This window comes from Limanda limanda, chromosome 16 (assembly GCF_963576545.1).
Source record: "Limanda limanda chromosome 16, fLimLim1.1, whole genome shotgun sequence".
In the NCBI taxonomy this organism is placed as follows: domain Eukaryota; kingdom Metazoa; phylum Chordata; class Actinopteri; order Pleuronectiformes; family Pleuronectidae; genus Limanda; species Limanda limanda.
The window spans coordinates 263654-288419 of NC_083651.1; the positions used below are offsets into that span (position 1 = coordinate 263654).

The window sequence follows — 24766 nt, forward strand, 5'->3', positions numbered from 1 at the left end:
ACCTTATTTCCATTTATAAGTCCACCAAAGAAAATCGGGGAACAGCTAATTTTTCCATTTTCTTTTTTGAGAAACAGTTTGTTTCCTGATTTCAACATGAAAAGCTGCTGCTCACTTGTGCACGGACCCGAGAATCAGCCTCGATGGTGTGAGTGGATCGACTTGAGCCGAATTCAAGCTGAACGCCAGGATGAGTTTGGGTGCTTTGATGGAAAAAAAGCTTTGTCTTTATTTCTTATGTTTTCTTAACTGATAATGAAAATAATAACAATTATAATAATTCTTGATATTCAACTCATTTAGAACAGATCAAAGTTTGGTGGAAGATTATCCTTCTACAATCAGCTCATATCGTGCACGTGAATGATAATGATTCCCCAAAGTCTCACAAAGACAGCATCACTGTTTCCTTCTAGTATGTGTGTGTGTGTCATTATCGTTAAAAGCTTCATCCGTCTGTTTGTGTTTGTCTGACGACGTCTGAAGAATAAACAAGTAAGACATCAGATCACGCTCGTCTCTGACCTCACCAACAGTTCATGGTAAAAAACTTGGTTCAGCGGAAGATTCGCTTTTATTTTACGAGATGCATATTTTTATTTGAATGAGTGTCAGTGATTTAAAGGCCAAGGAGCCACATGAAAAAATATAAACAAACATTGCTTCAATCTGTGAAAACAAATCAATGTCTCATCTTAAAAAAAAACTTTTAAAAAAGAAACAAGAAATGTGAGAAATAAATAACCAATCAGAGCGAAGATACAGACTCATCATGGACCAATCAGAGGGAAGATACAGGACTTTTTTTGGACCAATCAGAAATGATTCTGGAGTCACATGAGAAAGTAAATTGAAACAAACTATTTTACATGAGACAATTTACAAACTGTACAACAGTTACATCAATAACAATAATTATAATATAAACAGTAAAATGTTCTGATTGGACTCAGAGACGATGATGTCATCATCTTGTAGAGGTCACTGCAGGTCACATTCACTGGTCAGACACAGGGTGCAGCTGGGGCTGATGGGATATGATGTCATGTGACCTCCATGGGCAGCGTCGTCTCCGACAAACCGTTCAGACGTCTCTCCGATTCGGTGGAGTCTCTGAGGATTATTAGTTTTTATAACAGGTATAAGTTGTTTATCGTCACCCTTTGTGTGTGTGTGTGTGTGTGTGTGTGTGTGTGTGTGTGTGTGTGTGTGTGTTTACCTGCCAGTGGACACTTTGGGAACTCTGTCCAGGCTGGCGGCGACTGTGGCGAGTTTTAAGGCGGAGGGTCGAGCAGTGTGTGGGGGGGCAGGAGAGACAACCTGGCTCCTCGGGTTGGGAAGGGACTGATGGGAGGAGGAGGAGGAGGAAGAGGAAGAGGAGGAAGAAGAAGAAAATGACCCTCGGGCTGACAGCCCCGACCGGCTGAGAGACGAGGAGGAAGAGTACGGAGGCCTGGAAGGACCTGAAACAATAAATACATATTTGTCAACATGTTTCTGTGTCAAAATTTAAATACATTTTTATAATTATATCTGAAAGTCACTTGTTCATCAAGGGCTCGGGTCCTGATTATTCTCTCAGGATGATTTATCTCAGATGGATCTGAGTGATGTCTCCGCTCTCACAGCAGGGGGCGCTCACCTAAAGGATGCACTCCATTCACAACGGTCCTGAAGGGTTTGATCTCAGTGCTGATGTGAGGAGGCGGAGCACTGATCACTGCTGACGCTGCAAAATGAGCGCTGGCAGAATCCAGAGTCTTTGAACTGGAGTCACATGATCGAGTCGCCTGGAAACCAGAGACAAAAACAAATCAAACACCAGCTGGAAATCAGATGAAAAGGTCCAAGCCATTGATTATGAGGCTAATGACAACATATTATGAAGCTAAATGCTAACAATGATAAATGATGAGGCTAACCCTGGTTTGTTTTGAAGCTAATGCTAACCCTGAGTCACCTGTGTTGTGTTGTGTGCAGTGTGTCTGTTTGAAGAAGTGTTGTTTTGTTCCAGCTGTTGTTTCTGCATCTGGACCAGCTGCTGTTGATGACTGTGGTACTGCTCCTCTGTAATGCCCCCTGCTGGTGCACAGAGAAACAACATGTTAACATCTTAATGTAGAATCTAAAATGCAGACAGCGACATTATGACACTGATTCCAGATGAACAAAGTTTCTAACGTCAGTTTTAAACTATGAAGCGTTGAACATGTGATCATTACCTACGTCAAATCAGTTGGTTGGTTAAATAGTTTGCAGGATTATGCAATAACACGGATGTTGTTTTGTGTGTCAGGGAAGAATCCACAGAGTTTGTGTGTCGTTCTTAAACATTGTGAGATAAAAGGTTTTTAATCAGACTGATATTTATAAGTGTATGATTTGATCCAAATTAAAATCTGGATCTTGTCAATGTCGATGTGTTTTCAGGAGGACACTGATGGTGGAGTGATGAACTCTGGGAAACGATGTTCTAGTGGATCATGTGATCGATGATGAAAACATGATGAATACATGAAGCTCCAGTGAACTTGTGTGTTAGGAGATGAACTGAGACCTGATCCACGGGCAGACGTCAGGCGACAGGCCAGTCGGTTGTGGTCCAGCGTGACTCCTTCTCTCTGGTCGGGACAGGGTCTGGGTCTGAAGCAGAACCGCCGCAGGTTCTGAATGTTGTTTAGGACTTCAGTCAGCGAGGGGGGGGCAGTTCCTATGCTCAGGGGAGGTTTCCGGTCCAGTGGTACTAGGTCTCTGTGGAGACTCGTTCTGGAGTCCAGCTGTTTCAGGACCGGGGCTAAAAGTGACGAGGCTCGGTCCAGAACCATCCTGGTCACAATGGATGAAGATAAGAGTCAACAGTGTAACCAGCTGTAGGTGGCGCCAGAGAACAGGTCTGTTATTTATCAATAATCAAATCTTAAATATATCTTTGAAGGACGATAAATCAAAATATCAAAAATATTATGAAAACGATTAATATCCAGACTTTTAGAATAAATCTAATAAATTAAGTTGATATTTTGTCTTCAGGTGTTTTCATCTGGTTCATACTTAACTACATTTTCAGACGTAATGTGACAGATTTCAACTAAAATTAATAAATATAGATATTGGAAACTCAAACTGAATTTCAGGGGTCAACAAATACAGAAAAGGTGGAGGTGACGTGTCAGCAGTTTATTGGGGGATCAGTATTTACCTGCCCCCTCGTCCAATCCTGCGACGGCCCAGTCCCGTCCAATGAGGAGGCAGCGACAGCTCCGTCAGGGAGTGACACACACACAGAGGGAGGAGCTCAGGATGATCGTCTCCACCCGTCTGCTCCGGATGAGGCTTCGGAAACAAACACAGGACACAATTCAATCAGGGGACAAAGGTCCATTTGTAAACATCATTTACAAACATTAAAAAACATCAGGAGTAAAATTAAAGAGAAGAAACTCACAAGGAGGTATTGACATCCTGCTTTTCTCCTGAAGACAAAAAGTCCATCAGGATTATTCTCTTCATCAGGCGAGGACGGAGGCGACTGAGGAGAACAATCAGATTTAATATCACAGATCTGACAACTGGACTGAGATGGAACATTTAGAAAGACGTGACACTGACCAGTGGAGGCGGTGGCCCGTCGTCTTCTCCTGAGCTGTGGAAGTCGTACTGTTTGATGTCGGCCTGGTTGACAGTGTAGGGACCGGGAGGTCGAGCGAGACGTCTCTGCGGAGGACAGAATCTGTCTCGTCTGACGTTCTTCTTCTTTGGTCTGAGCAGGTCGATGGGAAACTCTTCTCTGACAGACTCCTGCTTCTTCTGCACCTGAAACACCAACAGAGGAACTCATCTCTTCAGCTGTTAAATGTGTTAATATGACAATGACTGACACACGTGGTGTAGGGTCACATGTCTGCAGACTCACTACCTTGATCTTGGCCTCAGTTTTGTGTCTGTTCCCATTAGTCAGAGTCACTGGAGTGCTGTACACTGGTTTCTCCACCAGAGGGAGTGAAATCTCTCGGAGGATGTCTCCATTGAAGTCTCCCATCTGATACCTGAACACAGCAAACACCCCCATCACCCGATGTCCCGATACCCAACATGCAGCAGACAGGACCGGTACAAGGACCGGTACCAGGACCGGTACCAGGACCGGTACCAGGACCGGTACCAGGACCGGTACCAGGACCGGTACCAGGACCGGTACCAGGACCGGTACCAGGACCGATACCAGGACCGGCAGGTCAACACGTGGCCTCGCTGTCTCCTTTTCAATGTGTTTAAATATGTGTCTCATAAACTCCAGAGCAGGGCGGCTGTATTATGGCAAAACCAAAACCACGATTATATTACACGACTACTCATTGACTTTGAAACATCAGGAACTTATTTAGTTAGCCCGTAACCATGTGAACAGATTAGAGTGAGCAGCGCGGTTCAGCACGACTCAACCTGATGACTTATATTTATGCTCCTGGACAAACTGCAGTGAGAGGAACTTCCTGTTGCTCTTCACTAACAGACCATCACATGTATCTAGTTATTAATCGTGATGTGGGATCAGTCACTTTAACCCTGATGTCCTGGCTCTAGAGAATCAAACAAACACAAAGTAAACCTCAGTCCTGTGTCCTAGTCATTTCTGATTAGTGTTGTTGTTTATTGTTTTGGTTCTGGTGACATCACTCATCAGCGTCTGACAGGCGTCATGTAACTGGTACCAGTGACCTCCACTGTGTTTCGTTTGTCACACTTATGTTAAACTTTGACACGATTTTGAAACAGGCAGTGATGTACGGACGTGAAGCCGTCCTCACCTCCTCTCCATCACCTCCAGGGTGAGGTGCAGCAGCTCCCTCTTGGACTTCTCTCTCCTCTTGATCATCTCCAGGATGGACACGGTGCGACTGAACTCTCTCCTCAGTCTCAGCATCTTCTCGTACGACGCCTCATCATTCTTACGATTCTAAGGAAACAACAAAAATTGTGTCAGAAACCTTTTCAAATACAATCTGAAGATGTGTGGTGTGGACTCACCTTCCTGGTCTGCATCTTCTCGGTCCTGCGTCTGAAGGCCACGTAGGCGTCGTGGTTGGTGGACCCGTCTCGTTTCTCCTGTTTGATGTGAGGAGTCAGTGCGGGACCCAGACAGCTCCTCCTCTTCCTCAGCCAGTAGTCGTACACAGACTTCAGCAGGTAGTCGTCCTCGTTCAGCAGCAGCTTGGCCTCCGACAGAGACACCAGCTGGAACCAGAACCACATCAGAGAATCAACCTGGGACGTCTTCAACATCAGTTACATTCCATTCGTCTCATAGATGTTAACAACATCCTGTTCTTCACTCAACGAGTCAAACTCCACACTCACACACACAGAGTAACACAACAGCATCACACACACACTCATACGTCTATGGGAAGCACTTTTTCCATCCGGGGTTTATTATCCTGCCCAAAGACACTTCGGCATGCAGTCGGGGAAAAGGCATCGAACCGTCGACCTTCCGGTTGGAGGACGACCGCTCTCCCCCCAAGCCGGTAACACAACTGTCAGCTGCTCTGGACAACTTCTGGAACTTTTCCTGCAGCCTCTTGAAAAACGTTCTACGAAGCTGGTTTAGAGCTTGGGCCTAAAGGGGGCGTGTCCTGCAGCACAAACCTTTGGATTGTGTGTCACACACACAGAGTAACACAACAGCATCATACACACAGAGTAGCACAACAGCATCATACACACAGAGTAACACAACAGCATTATACACACAGAGTAACACAACAGCATCATACACACAGAGTAACACAACAGCATTATACACACAGAATAACACAACAGCATCATACACAAAGAGTAACACAACAGCATCATACACACAGAGTAACACAACAGCATCATACACACAGAGTAACACAACAGCATCATACACACAGAGTAACACAACAGCATCATACACACAGAGTAACACAACAGCATCATACACACAGAGTAGCACAACAGCATCATACACACAGAGTAACACAACAGCATCATACACACAGAGTAGCACAACAGCATCATACACACAGAGTAACACAACAGCATCATACACACAGAGTAGCACAACAGCATCATACACACAGAGTAACACAACAGCATCATACACACAGAGTAACACAACAGCATCATACACACAGAGTAGCACAACAGCATCACACACACAGAGTAACACAACAGCATCATACACACACAGACTAACAAATAACAGTACAACACACAGAATGTGTAAATCCACCATCAGTGAGTTATGAGCCATTAACTGAACATATTAACTGTTTTAACTTATTAACGGACGTGTCAATCATATTACAAATTAAGATTCTAAAGTACATGTGACAAGTCACGTCTCTCATGAATATGCTCAGTAACGAGTTTTATTAACTGTTTGTCGTAGTTTTTAGTTAAACTTTCCTCAATTTTTACATTTCATATCATTTAGCTGACACGTTTATCCAAAGCGACTCACAATAAAGTCTATATAATAATAATACTAATGTAACATTGAGTCACTGAACAGGGGCTAGGGTTGTTAAGCCCGAGTTACTGTCACGGGCCCCTGGTGAGTGTGTGTGTGTCTATGTGTGTTACCTGGAGACTACTGGCCTTCTCCAGTCGGTCCACCATAGTTTCAAACTGCAGAGGTCTGATCTCCATCTTTCTGTTCAGTCTGTTCATCAGCGTCTCGTCTTCAGAGTCCAGGTCATAGTCAGGTTCCTCCAGGTCCAGAGACAGAGCTGGAACGCACACACAGCGATACATAAATACACTGTTACGACCCCCCCCACTGACCTGCACTCACAATAAACACACACACTAACCAGGACACATGGGCTTCAGGATCTGTGTTTGCTTTAGGACAAACCTATTTAAACAAACTGAAAAAAAGTCCAACATTTTGCACAGGCGCTGTTCACACACAACACGGACTCAAGATCCGGACTCAAGATCCGGACTCAAGATCCGGACTCATGATCCGGACTCAAGATCCGGACTCATGATCCGGACTCAAGATCCGGACTCAAGATCCGGACTCAAGATCCGGACTCAAGATCCGGACTCAAGATCCGGACTTGTGTAACCGGACTTGTGTCCCGGACTCATGATCTGTCGAGGAGACATCCACATCCGCAGGCGTTATATAAAATAATCATTCATATCATTCACATATTATACATCGAGCTAAAAGTTTGAAATAATCGTAATATTGATTTGAAGGTATACCGCCCAGCCCCAATACACACTGTGCTACACCCACAATCCTGACTACACACAGACTGTTACTACACACACACAGACACGTGGTTCTTACGCTGGATGTGGATCAGCTGTTTGGGAACTTTGACGTCTCCTCGATACAGTCGATCATAGTACGTGTTGTTACTTTCAGCTTCAGGAACAGGAATCACCATGTTCTCCTTCTTCTCCCTGAACACCTGCTGAGCAGAGATCGCCCTCTGGAGGTGGTGCTCCTGAAACACAGGCAACAGGTCATGTGACTACACGGATCTTCTTCTCTTGGTTGACTGGTGGATCTGAAACTACGCTAAGGTTCGAACCTCAGAGAGGTGGAGCTGCTGGTTCGCGTGAAATCACTTTTACAGGTTTTTGTTTAACATCAAATGTTCACAGAGTTTGTTGCTTCGAAAGTACGAGGGACAAAAGATGACATAAGTAGAAATAAATGAATAAATAAATGCAGGAATCAATAATTCAATGAACAGACATATTGGTGATGAAAAGGCTATTTATGTATCTGTATGCTAATAAGGTAGGTGGTCCTAACATCAGCTGGGCCAACAGACAGAAGCAAACGATTCTCATTCAATCTGACACAAGCCAGGGACATGTGTTTGGACTCAGCAGCTTCTGGTCCTGACACAATAAATTAGAATGATAAGATTAGAATGGTCAGAATTTTGTGCAACTTCTCCGTTCTCTGTAGAACATCATGGGTCACGTGATCAGAGAGTGACAGACACAGTCAGACAAAGCCACTGACAAGCAGTGCATTCAACATTTATGAGGAGCAAAGCTTCTTTTGGGGCAAAGCTTCTTTTGGGGCAAAGCTTCTTTTGGGGCAAAGCTTCTTTTGGGGAAGCAAAGATGCTTCGGCAAGTTCTGGGACTCGAGCTGCTGAGCTTCTGTTTGGAGGAGAACCGCTCCGCCCCCTCAGCCGTGGCTCCGCCCCCTCAGCCACGGCCAGTAACCTTACTAACTAACTAACTCTAACACTAACTAACCAACCCTAACACTAACTAACCAACCCTAACACTAACTAACCAACCCTAACTAACTAACACTTACTAACCAACCCTAACGAGTCATCCACCTGATTCAACTCAGTTCAGCTGCAAAGCTTCACTGGGTCAGTCACAGACCTGATCCACCACTTGAAGAGAGCCAGCACTGACACACTACTGACACATTGGATACACTACTGACACATCACCACAGACACACTGGATACACTACTGACACATTGGATACACTACTGACACATTTGATACACTACTGACACATCACCACAGACACACTAGATACACTACTGACACACTGGATACACAACTGACAGACTACTGACACACCACAGACACACTAGATACACTACTGACACATCACCACAGACACACTACTGACACTACTGACACATTGGATACACTACTGATACATTGGATACACTACTGACACACCACAGACACACTGGATACACAACTGACAGACTACTGACACACCACAGACACACTAGATACACTACTGACACACTGGATACATTACTGACACATTGGATACACTACTGACACATCACCACAGACACACTACTGACACTACTGAATCATTGGATACACTACTGATACATTGGATACACTACTGACACACCACAGACACACTGGATACACAACTGACAGACTACTGACACACCACAGACACACTAGATACACTACTGACACTGTTGTAATCTGGATACATTGTCTCAAGTATTTCTGTAAACAGACAGAAGCTAATGTAGCTGCGTCGCCCGTTGCCATAGGAGTTACGTGAAAACATTGACGTCATCTCCGCACAAGGCGGCCTGGTCTGATTGGCGCTACGCTAATATCTTACATTGTACGTACAGCCTACGTAAGCAGCGTACATAAATGTGTGCGGCCCACTGTACGTACGCAGCGTACGGACAGAAGTGTGCGTACACAGGTCGTGAATGGCGCCATGGCACGGCGCTAAGTGCTAATGCTAACGGACCGGGAGGATAAAGACGTCTCACCAGCTCCTCCTCCTTCTCCATGCCGGTGGGCATCTGCGGCACCGCCCGGTTGATGGACACGCAGTCGCTGAGGTCCGGGAGGTCCCGGTGCCGGTAGACCGGGAGCGGCCGGACGGCGTCCAGCGCCCGCGCCCGGAACGACAGTTTACTCATGTTAGCGCCAAATCCGCGACGATCCCGAGAGAGTTCCCGCCACTAGCCCTAGCCCTAGCCCGGGATCTAACCCGGGATCTAACCCTAACCCGGCGTGAGACGCGAGTCCGCTGCGGGACGGCTCCTCCAGGTCCGGGCTCCGGTCACCGGGGCGTCAGCGGGACATGGAGGCCGGGTCTCCGGGCTGCTCCGCTCCCTGAGCCGGGGACAACATGGCGGACATGTCCACAGCAGCGCTGAGCTCCCAGCAGCCACCGCGGCACAAAACAACAACACGCGAGAAGTGCAGCTGCGCGCGCACTCTGTCAAGACACGGAACCAAATAAAGTTTTAAAACGTGTATTCAAACTTATATATGTGTGTGTGAGATGAATTTTAATTAAACATTCTCCACAAAAAATTACACAGCTGTTACCATGGTGATATCACCATCATTAAAATGGAAACAGAGAATGTTTTTAAATGATCAAGTAATTCTTAGTTAATTAGTCACTAATCAGTTACTAATCAATTAATCACGTATCAATTATTTACTACAGCTCTCATTTTACCATAAAACTTGAGCTGTAAATGAATCAATGGATTATTCATCTTATCTAATAATCTGAATTAGTCTCCTCTGTCCAATCACCTAACTTTCACATGACAAACTCAAATAAACAGGACAAAGAAAAGCTGAAGGTCACATTTCAGTGTGTGTGTTGTGATGTCATGAGTAGTGCGCACCAACAAGGACAAACACACACAAACGAAATAAGAGTTTAGAACTTTCTACATAAATTACTGAAACAGATACACCAACTGTTTTTCATCTGTACGATTGTCATTGTATAAAATAAACATGTTAACAACATATTTACAACAATATTGACATTATAAAGGAGTTTTTGATTAGTGTCAATAAAAACAGACTCATGCTAAAATCCGTGGCACGTCCTGTCAGAGGTAAAAAAAGGAAAGAGGGCGGGGCTTATATCACAGTTCAGAGGAAACCGGTGTGAACGGATCCAGGAGCACGCCGGAGTCAGGTCAGCTGACCGCTCCTGAGAGGTCCTGACCTTCTCCCTGAGACGTTTAGCAAACGCTTGGATTTTGTTGTTGCCGTGACGACAGAGTTTTCACTTCACTTGTGTTCGATGCCATTTGTAGAAGTCGAGGTTCTGATCCGTTCAGCATCCAGAGGAAAACAAATGAGCAGACTACGTTCTTCATTTTAACATTCAGTCAGCTGATCTGTGATGTCACACAACACTAAAATAAATGTAGGATAAAATCATGTCATTTTCAGTATGTAGAAATAAACTTTTTTAAAAAAAAATTTCTTTGGATTTAAATCAGCTGATGATCTAACGAGAGTTGCTTCTTCTGTATAATAAAAACAATTATCTGTATATATATGTAATAACAATCTATATATACATGTATATCATAATAATCATTTTTATATCATAATAATAATACTCTGTGTACAGGTATAAAGCAATTTGTATGTTTGTATATCATAATATATTCTGAAGACTTCATACAGCCACTGTTGTTTTTTGTACGTTCAAATGTTATTGATTAAAGAGTGCGTGTTGAAGTGAGATGTTTGGGTTTTTGCCCTGGTATCAAATATGGCATTGAGAATCGTATCATGGTATGTGTATTGACTAATACATATTTTGTATTGTGACATCCCTAAAACTGTATGTACATGTATATAATAATAATAAACATATTTCTCAAAATAAACCTAATCTGTAAATGTAAGTATATATACACACACATACACAAAAAACAGTGAAACAGACATTCAGAAGACATTTGTTGTTGACATCATCATCACATTAGACAAACTTAAGTCGCCCTTTTATTTTGAAATAATAGTGTTTGGATTGTCTATAAAAGGTCACAGGAAGTGATGACAGAGAGACTCTCCACCATGTTGTTCTCCAGGTTCAAGAGCTGCTCATCAGTCTGACACTCACCTGCAGCCAGAGGTCACCTGAGCGTCCAACAAATCCACTGAGCACCTAGACGTCACCTGAGCACCTGGAGGTCACCTGAGCACCCGGAGGTCACCTGAGCACCCGGAGGTCACCTGAGCACCCGGAGGTCACCTGAGCACCCGGAGGTCACCTGAGCACCTGGAGGTCACCTGAGCAGGAGTCCCTGCTCCATCCTGATAGGCCCTATGTCTCGTCATAGGCTTGACTCTTTTGGCAAGTAGTCCACGTTGGTAACCATGGTGACAACCGTGACAATGTCCTCGGGCACGGTGACATTGGTCTGTCGTTGCATCTGTACGATTCGCTCCTCCACGCAGCCGGCCGACAGTCGCGCCTCAGCCTCCAGGTCCCAGCATTCCTCGATGGTCTCACACAACAACACCAGACCCTGCAGGACAAGAACAACAAAATCTGTCAACTCAACACAACATCTCTCAACAGCACAATAGCTTTCAAAACCACAACACAACAACAATACAACATGGGCCTGTACTGTGAAGTGGGGTTCGGGTTAAGGGTTCGGTTTATCAGGGGAAGTTCAGGGGTTACCTTGGGACTTCGGGAGTAACTTTGTGGTTAACCGATACTACGAAAGGAGGTTAGGTCTAACCCGCGGTACGTTGCCTTGTAGGGTTAGGTACCGAGCGAAATACGTCGGTACTACAGAGTCACGTGAACTCAATCAGTGCCCAGCCATGCACAGCCTCACAAGGTCCACCGACCCTGATCAATGGGTCTTTTTCAAGTCATGTTGGGATGGACAAAAGTAGTAAGTTGTTTTCTGTATTTAGCAGCTCTGTCAGTAATCAGTAAATAAAATGTTTTCTGAGTTTACACATGTGTCTGATCACATGTGTGAATGTGTCAGTGCAACATACGAGCGGAATTATGAATGAAGAAAAGTATCAATCATCATGTGATCATCAGTGTTTATATTGTGGCGTCATTTCAAACAAATTCACATTTAAACTGGAGAGAGCGAGAGAGACTCACAGCATGGTTCTTCCAGCACTCTCTGAGCGTCGGCCTCAGCTTATTGTGGACGACAACATCCTGCATGTCTTCCAGAGTTGGATGTTGACCCACCTCCTCCTCAAACGGCAGCATGTACTCATTCACCGGACCTGGACCAGAGACAGGGGGGGGCAGCAGAGTTCAGAACACAAGGAAAACAGGGGCCTTTACTACAAAGCAAGGTCAATGCGGCTAGGTTCCAATCCTGGTGAACTCTACTAAGTCTAGCTTATTGAAGTGAGGGATCTATTATCTATGAGTCTGGCTTGCATCACTTCTTGCTCAGTCACCATGGTAACGTACCTTCACAGCCTGCACGGTATCAGTATAATGCTCCAGCTTTGTTTAGCTGTGTCTCAAAGAAAGTCAGAAACGAGTTGTTCCATCCAAAGTTTTTGTTTTACGTTCTGATCAGAATAATATAAAATAATTTTAAAAGTTTGAACACAGTTTCTGTCACAATCTGTGAGTCAAAGTTTAGTAGAACTGTTTCTTAGTTACTACTTTCAAGCCGTGAACCAAACACATGAAATCATCACCATGACAACGAAGACTGTTTGGATTTATCCTAACATCTCTATAACTTATGTTTCTCAAACTTCAGTTTAATTTTGAGTTTCTTGTTCTTTGATACCGAGGAGAAGAGGCCTTTTATAAATGGAACTGACAAACGTGTTAAAGTAGCTGATGACGTTTCTGGTAATAAAAATATAAACCTAATCACTTCATTTATTACTGAAGTGATTCCGTTCTGCAGTAATAAGTTATATTTAAAGACATGTGTAAAACTTGACTGATTTTGGTGTGAACGCTTTCTTCCTGTGGTTCTGTAGCTGCAGATAAAGTCAAACTGGCTTCATCTTCCTACAAACACAACTGTAGATTTTAAATCATGAATCACTTCAGCATGTTGTGACTCTGCAGGAAAACAGAGTCTCACTGAGATATAAAGGATGAGTGTTAGTGAGGATCATCACAGACTCAAACCTGTGGAGTTAAACAAGTCAAGGGTTAGGGGTTAGACCTAACCTATCTTCGTAGTACTGGTTAACCACAACCCTCGGTCCAGGGATGCCCCATGACTTGTAATTTACAACATGTTTTAAGCTTAAAAGTTTGCAACCTGAAGTTGCGATGCTAGAGGAAGAAGCGATGCTGACGCCCGGTTTACACCGGACGCCGAAGCGTCAGTGTGTGGGTGCAAGGTGAACCTGGCTCCAGAGCCTACATCCAGGACATTGTGAAACCTTACACTCCAGCCTGGCCAATCAGCTGCCCCCGCTGCCACTCAACAAAATCACAACTGTCTCCTGCCCTGGCTCCTAAACAGTGGAACCAGCTCCCCATTGACATCTGGACTGCAGAAAGTCTACACATCTTCCACCGCAGACTGAAGACACATCTCTTCAGGCCACACCTTGGTTAAGAAGATGGTCGAAATCAAGTTGCACTTATATGTTGCACTTACTTATAGCACTTTGTAGTTTGGCTTTTTGGAAGAAAATTGTGCTTTCTTGATTGTTGTTCTGCGTTTTTACCCTCACGGTTGATGCACTTATTGTGAGTCGCTTTGGATAAAAGAGTCAGAAAAATGAAATGTAACGTAATGTAAATGATAAGCAAGTAACCTGCTCCGGAGCAGGTTAGCTGTTCAGCAGAAGTTACCTAATGATTTACTGCGATAAGAAGGGAATTACACCTGAAGTTACCGATACCAACACATCCTGCTCCATAGTACAGGCGCCTGGATCTGAGAGGTTCTCCAGCAGCCTGTGTGTGAGTGTTGAGTGTTACCGTCAGCAGCCTTGCAGCGAGCAGCGAGCTCCCACAGCACCAGGCCCACAGCATACATGTCGATCCTGAGGAAGGCATCTCTCTGGAAGTTGATCGCCCCCTCCAGGACCTCAGGGGCCATGTACCTCCTGGTCCCCACCTGAAACACAAAATGAAAAGTGATTCAAACCTCCTGCCGAGGACGACAACACCTCCGACTGAGAAAGAAGTAAACAGATCTGCAGCAAAGGAGCAGATGAGTTCATCAGTTCCATTCATTCCACAGTCTGAGGAGCTTTTTATCACAGCGCCTCCACTCTGTCAAATCGGTCTAAACACATTTTGAAAAGTGAGCTTTCAGCTGATGTTTTATTACATTACATTTAATTTAGCTGACGCTTTTATCCAAAGGGACTTACAATAAGTTTTTAATAAGTATTTGATCTTGTTTTTACTTTTGTAGTTGAGCTCAGGTGCTGTGTGATCTTCAAGCTGCATAAAACATTTTTTTGCCATCAATTTATTATTTTAACTTTTAAGCACCTTGTAACTGTAATTTGAACGGTGCTATATAAATAAAGTTTATTATTCTTATTCCATGCAGAAGTGTCCTTGTCCTGACGTGTCGAATGTAAAGAGATCTGAAGATCAGCCCATCATCATGTTGCAGCTCTGTCAGGTTGTTATAATGAGAATAATACGAGTTGTTCAGGTATGTCTTGCTCTGTTCTGTTCTGCTGCTGTATGTCTAGAATGTCATAGGACACATGACACACTTCTCTTCTTCTTCATTACATTAATGTTTCGTCAATACAGAAAATGAATTCCCTGCTTCACCCTGTGCTTCATCACTGCAGGATCGAGGCTGAGGACAAATCGTAGATCATGATGGTGGATAATGATTATAACCAGATGACGCAGATAAACAATATAACTGACAACTGTCAATTTTGGAAATCTAGTTATTTTGTCTCTTCCTGAGACCGGAAATGATGTCACCTCTGACTTTCTGAAGTTTCTAACTTTTTTCCTGTTAATTTTTTGTCGTTTTACTCTGATTAAAATGTATGAATATGAGGCGATACAAATAAAACTTGAGTGATTGATTGATATCTTTGGTTCAGTCCTAGTAGTTTACATGTGTTGACTTCCTGTTTGATAACAGTCATTCTCTCCTGGTCAGACGAGACCCTCTGGGTTTGATTGGCGTCTTTTATTAAATGATAAACAGCAGCTGGTTAGTGGGGGGGCATTCTCTCAGGTGCACTCACCTGTCCATGGGTGTCTCCTGGAGACTTGCCCGCCTCAAACCTGAGAGCAAGGCCGAAGTCAGCGACGCAGGCGCTCAGGTCGGACTTCAGCAGAACGTTCTTACTCTTAAAGTCCCTGAAAAAACACACAGAGTGAAACATCCCGTCTGACAACTCTCTCTACAACCGAGTGTGTCTGTGTGTACCAGAGTGTACTAGTGTGCACCAGAGTACCTGTATATAAGTGTGTGTACCAGAATGTCGTATGTAAGTGTGTGTACCAGAGTGTCGTATTTAAGTGTGTGTACCTGTGTGTCGTAAGTAAGTGTGTGTATCAGAGTGTCGTATGTAAGTGTGTGTACCTGTGTGTCGTATGCAAGTGTGTGTACCAGAGTGTTGTATGTAAGTGTGTGTACCAGAGTGTTGTATGTAAGTGTGTGTACCTGTGTGTCGTAAGTAAGTGTGTGTATCAGAGTGTCGTATGTAAGTGTGTGTACCAGAGTGTTGTATGTAAGTGTGTGTACCAGAGTGTCGTATGTAAGTGTGTGTACCTGTGTGTCGTATGCAAGTGTGTGTACCTGTGTGTCGTAAGTAAGTGTGTGTACCAGAGTGTCGTATGTAAGTGTGTGTACCTGTGTGCGATGGCGGGCTTGTGTCCGTCCTTGTGTCCAGGTATGTCTTGGTGCAGGTAGGCGAGACCATTGGACATGGACTGAGCGATGACACACAGCTCAGACCAGGAGAGAACGTTTGCCTTCAGGTAGTCGGTTAGAGAACCCTGAACACAGAACACAGAACATCAGCCTAACTGTTTCATTTTGGTGCACCACCACATGTTTTAGGTGAACCCAATATTTCATTTTCAGGTTCCCATAGACATAGGTAAAGCCATATCTAATTAAATATTATTGTAATACAGGAGTAAAGGCATAGAAACTTCTTTTATTTTAAAAGAACTAAAAATTGTGATGATAAAAAAACTTAAACAGCTGGTTTTTAAGTGGTTGAAAAACTCAAAGAAATAGATAAACCAAACAAATATAACTCAAAGAAGAGGAACAGTAGATGATTTCACACTCTTTCATAGAAATGTCTGTGTCACTATCAATCATAAATGAAACGTACATGGTCTCCGAGATCTTGGGACGTCTATTTATTAATGAGACAGAAATCACTCCGATGAACTGTGTGTATGCTGTGTTGTTGGCGTCGGTCGGGTTGACAATTAACCCTTTCTTTTTCATCAGGATTAGCAATGATTTGAATTTAGTTAAGGTCAACTCCTCTTTTGCTATATTGTAAGCAGTGTTAAATTTGATTCGAGTCCTCACTTGTTTGATTTGCTACCTGGCGCTGAAACGCTGGTGTGAGAGTAGCTGCTGCGTCAGCACCGAACTGTCGCCTTTTAGACAAGTTGTGCTTTTTTAGGGTTTCAATTCTCAATGTTGATGTTGAAACAGCAAAAGCACTTTTCCGCACGAGTTGGTCGCTTTTTCATGGTGCAGCCATAGAAATTGCTCAAGCCATTCCTTTGGAAAGGTATAGTTTTAAATTTTCTTGTTTTTAGTAGGCTCTGGATCTTGCTCTGGATCTTGCTCTGGATCTTGATCTGGATCAGAATCAGAAATATTTTATTGATCCAAGGGGGAAATTGTTTATTGTTCCAATAGCTCCATGAAAGATTAGAAAGTAGAAGTATAAGCTTATGAGATTTACAAAATATATAAAATAAAATAAGTACAATATGCGCGTTCTGTACGCTGAGCGTTTATTATAAGCATGGATATGTCCGATATTGCTGGCATTGAAATGAGTCGGTTGACTCAGAGTACCTGACACTCAGAGTGAGGAGTTGTGTAGTTTGATGACCAAGGGCAGGAATCCCTTCCTGTGGCGCTCTGTGTGTCAATGTTTGTCAAAGGCAAATGTCCAAACACCCAGTTGTTTTTTTTTAATAAAAAAAATACTTTTTCGGACCTGATGATTTTCAGGTGCACTGGTGCAACCAGTTAAATATTTTGTTGCACTCCTTAGGAGCCCTGTGTGGTGTGAGATTTGAAAAGTGTAGTGAAACACATAGCGAGGTCAACTGAGAAGATCATAGGAGTCTATCTCCCAACCATCCAGGACATCTTCAAAACACCATGAAGATCCTCTTCCATCACGAAGGACCACGCCCACCCACTGATGGTCCCACTGCCATCAGGCAGAAGGTTTAGCAGTATCAGAACCAAAAACCACAAGGTTCTACAACAGTTTCTTTCCCCAAGTTGTCAACTCATTAACGCCCTGTTGCATCCACCCCAGTGCCCCCCCCCACACACACACAATTTTACACATTGGCCTGTGAGAAATGCCATTTCGTTCAGCCAGGTACAGTGTATGTGGATGAATGACAATTAAAGGTTCAGTGTGTAGAATTAGTGACATCCAGTGGTGAAGTTGCATGTTGCAGCTGAATAACCTTCACCTTCAAAACATGACAGAGAACCTGTGGTAGCTTCAGTTGTCTGAAAAAAGATTATAAAGTTTGTCCATTTTGGGCAAAAGTGAAAAACACGGCGGCCTCCGTAGAGACGACATGCTCCTGATGTAAATATTTTAGGTATTTAACTTTAAAGGGCTCGTTCAAGGATGAAGAAAAAAACAGTTCTTACAATGTGGGTGATTCCACAATATTGAAGGGGTCAGTGTGTGTGTGCTGCCACTCCTGGCCTGAAGGGGTCAGCGTTACCTTGTCGTGGAAGGCGGTGATGAGCCAAAGCTCCGTGACCATTTCACTTCCTCTTCTCTCAGCACCGATGAAGCGCAGCAGGTTTTCATGTCTCATCCCGTTCATGCTGAAGATCTCCAACTCGTTCTGCCATGAAGGTTTGTCCTGGACACAGAGAGGTCAAAGATCAAAACATCTCCTGTAACCAGTCCATCATCTGAACACAGGTTGTTAGCATGAGCTAACAGCTGCTTCCCCATCTTCATCAATGGTCATCAGACGTTCCTCAGAGGAACAGAGTGGAGAGGAAGCATGAGCTTCTATGATTGTGTTTATAACCAGAGGTTTGATCCTGGAGGTGGACATCATGTGACCTTTCAACCAGAGAGGCCCACAAATCTCCTATTTTCTCCATTAATAAAGGATTTAAAAAACCCTCAACTGAGGTGAGACCTGATGACGAGACTCTGATGATGAGGTCATGAAGATGTTACAGAGTTAGGGTTTAGATGAAGGTGTCGTCATCATGTGACAATGTCAGAGACAAGCTGAAGGTCAAATCTAGCCCAAGAGGTCGTCTGGTGACAGTGACACATACAGTTCAGGGTCTTCTGCATACAAGCTGATGAAAGAAACCACAGAGTCAGGAGACAGTGACACAGTACTGACCTGTATTTGGAAGATTTTGACAGCCACATATTCACTGAGCAGCTGAGCCTTCCACACGCAGCCGAAACGCCCCCTGGATTTGATCTCCAGTAACTGCAGGGGCTTTTGACCAAGGATGGGGGAGGGGGGAAAGGGTCCGGGGTCCTGAAAGAAGAACAACACAGTGATTGACGGTATCAGGAGGACACAGGGACATCTGTCCATCTGTACAACAACAACAACGAGGACGAGGAGGACGACATCAACACTGAGTAGGGTTGGGCTGACAGGCAGCACGATGAGGAGCCAACAGCCGATCCGCAGTGCAGCTGCAGCCAGAGAACAGCGTGAAGCACTGCTTTATTCTATGTATTAGCCTATAACAGCTCCTTGCACCGGACTTTAAATCCTGATGGTTTGCACCTGCCTCTCATGGGTTAGTCTATTTGTATCGCCAAACTGACGATTAACAACGTACCTACAGAAGGACGTCAGTGAACTCTCCTCCTCCCTTTCTATCTCAAACAATTAGCCTCCTAATTGTTACCAACTCTTTTTCACGATGCCCCTCCCCATGGCATTGTCCATTGCGATGTTTCACTGCATACATACACATGCCAGTTAGGTTGACATCACCCAACCCTAACACAGAGCGTTGAAAAAAACAACACCAGTGGCAGATGATCACAGGTGAGTGTTTTTTCAAAATAAAAGTCATGTCAGGTTGCAGGTGGAAGCTCATGATGCAAAAATAATCTCATGATAAAATAAAAGCCATAATGGAACTGGAAGGAAGCGAAGTTTGATCCTCTTACCTCTATCATTATGTGAAAGGCGTGCTGGGAGGTTGAGAGACAAACAGTTTACACAGTCAGAGAGAGAGAGAGAGAGAGAGAGAGAGGTGACAGTATTCAAAGAGACCAGGGACTGGACATCACCTGTGTGTCTGTGTGTGTGTCTGTGTGTGTCTCACCTGTGTGGGCACTAGTACAGGTGGGTAGGCCAGTTTGTGGTGCCGGTACATCCAAAAGGAAAAGAGGACGATGGCGGTGACAGCCATGATGGGAACCAGTGAGTACATGAGCGTGGACAGCAATGGAGGTGGAGACGTCACTGGTTTGTTCGTCGCTACGGAAACACACAGCAACAAATCGAATTTTAAAAAGCACATCACAAACTGCAGCATCAATCTAACAAATTTTGTCAAAATGAAATACAGGTCGACTGCATGAGAATAAAGTTTTGAGTCTTTTATAAACATTTTCAGTAAAGGTAACTCTTATTCCACTTTGATCTTCATGAAGTTGATGAACAGATTCACTAAACTGAACCAACACAAACACACAGACAGCTACCAGGTGTGTCTTACTGGGTGGCCAGCTGATGTTGGGGCTATAGAAGAACTTGTCGTTACACAAAATGCCGTCACAACAGCAGAAGAAGACTTCGGGACCATCTTTCTTTTCCACACACTCGCTCCTGTCAGCAGAAGAAGAAAACAATTAAATCTGAGACTGTTTTATCCCAATGCTGCATTACAGAAACAACACTGACTTCAACAAACATCATTCTGATCTAATATCAGGAAAATATGTAATATTATTAATAATGTTGGTTTGTGTTCAGAGCGTCAGTGAGACGAGAACAGCCAATCTCGCAGAGCTGGATTTTTTTCTTTGCAGATGAAACGGATGTTTTAACACTTAGAACAATAAATAACAAAATTGTGTTTTAGCAGCAGAAATGAAGCGCACTGCTTTTATTAGGGAATGTGAAATAATTTTTGTATAATATAAATATATATATATATAACCACAGAAACATCGTTCCCACGGAGCACAGTTCAGTGTCATATTTATATAATAACTGCTCCTTTAGACGGACTGTTGTCTGGAGGTGGAGTGCAACTGTCCTACTGACATCACCTGTTATAACAGTTGACGTCATCCAGCCAGCAGCCCTGCTTCACCACCTTCACAGCTCCAGAGACGTTCTTCCAGGTGGCGAAGCAGTGCAACCTCTTATCTTTTTCCCCAGAGCAGGTTATCACTCTGCTGGTGTTCCCCCGACCATCCAACGCCGAGGAAGATGAAGAGGAAGAATTAGGGCTGTAGTTGTAGTGGACACACTTCTGAGTCTCTGAGCGACCCAAAATGGCACCTGAGGAGGAGACAGAGTCCATCAGAGTCTGGACTCACCTGCTGCTTCATGTGAACTGATCACTAAAGGTCATCTGAAATAAAGCAGGTTTGATAGAGCAGCGTCACTGTTAACAACCAAGATGTCTGTGCTTGCACCTGTATCTTTGTGAGGACCATTTTGAGAATGGTCCTTCTGAGGACCTTTACGCAGGCTTTGGAATGAGAATCCCCTCCATCTCACTCAGAACAGTCCTGAGTACTTCTCAAGTCATTGACTGGGCACCTGGTGGGTTTGTTTCCAAGAATGGATCTCTTTCCCAACACCCACCCAATAGGGGAGCATCAGGTGGATTCAAACAGAACTGAATCTGATCTTTGGCAATTTGAGCTTGGAAGTCAGGCTGCAATGCAGCGAAGGCCTCTATCAGCTCCTGTTCTCCACCTGAAGATGGTTCCCTGATCTGATCCGGTTCCCAGGGTTCCCCGATCTGATCTGGTTCCCAGGGTTCCCCGATCTGATCCGGTTCCCAGGGTTCCCCTCTATGAGCTGATCACTTTCAGAATGCCATGAGAAAGGAGTCTGTGTCAATACCAGAGAGGAGGTGGAGATGCACTGCCCTGGTCAACAGGCATTTAAATATCAGTATTTCGGTGGTATGAGATTGTTTCAAAATGTTGACACTAATATTATTTATCACAATAATTTCTGGGAAAATATATCATCACCCAACAAAATTTGTTATGAAAGGCCTGCCTTCATATTTTAAATATTGCACCAACTTAGAGGTTTCCTTGTTCCGTTGACAGCTTTAGTTCTGAGAATTTATTTCATATCCAAGCAAAATTGATATTGTAGAATATCCCTAACTGAATCCATATTGAATTGAATCAATTCTGAAATCAAAATGACCTTCAAGACCTTGTGAATCGGAATCAAATCGATTTGGATAATCAGTGGCGATACCCAGCCCTAATCAGCATTTACTTAAAGTAACTAAAGTAAAAGTGCAGAAGGGGGTTAGAATAATATGAGAGTAGAAAATGATAAGAACTGATGTCAGCGGGTCCCTGCGTGTGGACACAGTGAAGGGTTAGAATCCGTCTGGAGGGAACTAGCTTGGAGGAGTTTGATGTCAAGAAGCTGAACACGTGAGGTTCAGTCAGAGCAAAACATTTATCAGTAAAACAAGTTAAGCCTAATTTTTGTGCTGGTGCTCCGAAAATATTCAGTAAGGAGCACGAATGCTACTAGTGGAAAAGTAAGGCTGGAGCCCTGGAGAATATCCCCAAAAAATCAATTAAATTTTATTTGTAAAGCATTGAATAGGAATTAGACATATTAAAATATCCTAAATAAATAAAACGGACTCTGGCTATGTTGCCAAAAATGTATCTTGAATAAATATGAATCATTTGGTGTATGATATACGTTACCAGCTCTGTAAACAGGATGGTTATCATCAACATGAGCTTTTGATTGTATTAGGTTAGTATTTCAGCGTTTCACCTAGGATTTTCTTTGTTTGTGTGTGTCGTCATAGTTTCAATGTGTTTAAATACGAGTCTCATAAACTCTCCAGCAAATTAAACAAACACAAAGTAAACGTCAGTACTGCTTAAGTTCTAATAACTTGTGATTAGTGTTTATTGTGTCACAACCCGGCTCTTAAGAGCACTGTTAAATGTTAACAGAAGCATATTTATTAAGCCAACTGAGGATAACATTATAAAAAGCAGCAAACAAGTGGAGTGTGAACCTTCTGTAGATCTGAGGCGTAGGGTTTGTGTGATGGAAGAGAAATCAACTCAAAGACAGTAACTGAGTAAAAATAAGAACATTAAGAATGGTCATAACAATACTCATATTAAAATATTAAACCAGAGTACTCCTCAGGAAACTGAATCCTGTGATCATCAATGAAAGGACACATTTCACAGCTGTGAGACGTGAAAGAAGTTTGCATTCACAACAAACGATGAAACACGGAATACTAACGAGGAGGATGGATTATTGACAGTGGGTTCGGGTGGCGGGTGATCAGGGTTCGGGTGATCAGGGTTCGGGTGATCAGGGTTCGGGTGATCAGGGTTCGGGTGATCAGGGTTCGGGTGATCAGGGTTCGGTGACGTGTGATCAGGGTTCGGGTGACATGTGATCAGGGTTCGGGTTCGGGTGATCAGGGTTCGGGTGATCAGGGTTCTGGTGATCAGGGTTCTGGTGATCAGGGTTCGGGTGATCAGGGTTCGGTGATCAGGGTTCGGGGGATCAGGGTTCGGGGGATCAGGGTTCGGGGGATCAGGGTTCGGGGGATCAGGGTTCGGGGGATCAGGGTTGGGGGGATCAGGGTTCGGGTGATCAGGGTTCGGGTGATCAGGGTTCGGGTTCGGGTGATCAGGGTTCGGTGACGTGTGATCAGGGTTCGGGTGACGTGTGATCAGGGTTCGGGTGACGTGTGATCAGGGTTCGGTGATCAGGGTTCGGGTGATCAGGGTTCGGGGGATCAGGGTTCGGGGGATCAGGGTTCGGGGGATCAGGGTTCGGGTGATCAGGGTTCGGGTGACGTGTGATCAGGGTTCGGGTGACGTGTGATCAGGGTTCGGGTGACGTGTGATCAGGGTTCGGGGGATCAGGGTTCGGGGGATCAGGGTTCGGGGGATCAGGGTTCGGTGACGTGTGATCAGGGTTCGGGTGACGTGTGATCAGGGTTCGGGTGATCAGGGTTCGGGGGATCAGGGTTCGGGGGATCAGGGTTCGGGGGATCAGGGTTCGGGTACTCACCTGAGGAGCAGGACATGAGGAAGACGCTGAGGAACAGCCTGCTCTCGGGTCCCATCGTGACGGACACGTTACAGCTGCTTGGACCGGTGCTTGAACCCGAGGACCGGCAGCATGTTCCGGGCAGGTCCCCTCACACGGTCCCGGTGTGAACCACCGGTCACACCGGGACAACAGGTGAACCCAGGTGGGATCGGGCCAGCGCTGCAGAGACGAGGAGGACCAGACAATCCACCGGCTAGCCCCCGACTCTCAGCTCCTCTCTCCGGGATGCAACGCGCTGTCAGGCCGCTTCACGGTGGACGGTTCACGGGGTTTCCACCGCGGGATTAAGCTCCAGCTAACCGGGGCGAAAATGGATCCAGACTCTGAATCTAAGGAGAGTTGAACCTGAACGGTTCATAACGTGTTTAATGTCAAATCAACAGAAACCAGTCCGCTGCTGTGACCCGGGACCAGAGAACCGCCGGCGGGCAGCGCTGAGCTCTCAGTCCGCCTCTGAGGACCGCTGCTCGGTCATCCACAGCTAGCTGCTCCGGCTAGCCGCTGCTAGCTCCGCAGCTCGCAGCTCCGGTGGAGCGGGTCTCTGGGAGAAGGGCGAGCGGGACCCGCACGGCTCATTCCGGCCTGAATCCACGGACACACCGGCAGCGCTTCTCCGTCTTCCTCTCTCCCTCTGCGACCTCAGCAAAGATGGCCGCCAGATTATTATGATCGTCTTCCCTCTGTCAGGATCATGTGACGGACACACGCAGCAGCCAATAGGCTGCGTGGAAGCCGAAGCTCTCAACCAATCACGAGCGGCGTCGTGACGCAGGACGAGACACATCGACCTGCAGAGCCAGAGAGCCCCGCCCCCATTTCAGACGTACGCATGCGCCACCATTTTGACAAAAGATAACATTATTATTATTATTATTATTATTATTATTATTATTATTATTATTATTATTATTATTATTATTATTATTATTATTATTATTATTATTACAAGGGCCCGATCCATCTATCGCGCCATCCA

At 44.6% G+C, this 24766-nt stretch overlaps 2 protein-coding genes across 3 annotated transcripts; both read right to left on the reverse strand.

The window, feature by feature from the left end:
* Positions 1–555: 555 nt before the first annotated feature.
* On the reverse strand, positions 556–9661 carry epc2 (enhancer of polycomb homolog 2 (Drosophila)). 2 transcript variants are annotated; one of them, XM_061088945.1, is made up of 14 exons: positions 9287–9661; positions 7334–7493; positions 6613–6758; positions 5029–5235; positions 4809–4957; positions 3917–4046; positions 3610–3813; positions 3446–3529; positions 3200–3333; positions 2558–2826; positions 1961–2079; positions 1643–1790; positions 1220–1463; positions 556–1113 (listed from the first exon to the last, which is right to left on the reverse strand). In XM_061088945.1, exons 1-14 carry the CDS (start codon positions 9437–9439, stop codon positions 1044–1046), a joined length of 2217 nt encoding a protein of 738 aa, XP_060944928.1. In that variant the 5' UTR covers positions 9440–9661; the 3' UTR covers positions 556–1043. The 2 variants fall into 2 exon arrangements, with proteins under 2 accessions (XP_060944928.1, XP_060944927.1); XM_061088944.1 differs by having other exon boundaries at positions 1961–2082.
* Positions 9662–10193: 532 nt separating this feature from the next.
* acvr2aa (activin A receptor type 2Aa) lies at positions 10194–24435 on the reverse strand. The gene is made up of 11 exons (XM_061088946.1): positions 23749–24435; positions 20754–20988; positions 20198–20307; positions 19802–19956; positions 18850–18993; positions 18202–18345; positions 16100–16245; positions 15489–15603; positions 14239–14377; positions 12424–12554; positions 10194–11818 (listed from the first exon to the last, which is right to left on the reverse strand). Exons 1-11 carry the CDS (start codon positions 23801–23803, stop codon positions 11624–11626), a joined length of 1569 nt encoding a protein of 522 aa, XP_060944929.1. The 5' UTR covers positions 23804–24435; the 3' UTR covers positions 10194–11623.
* Between the last annotated feature and the right edge of the window lie 331 nt (positions 24436–24766).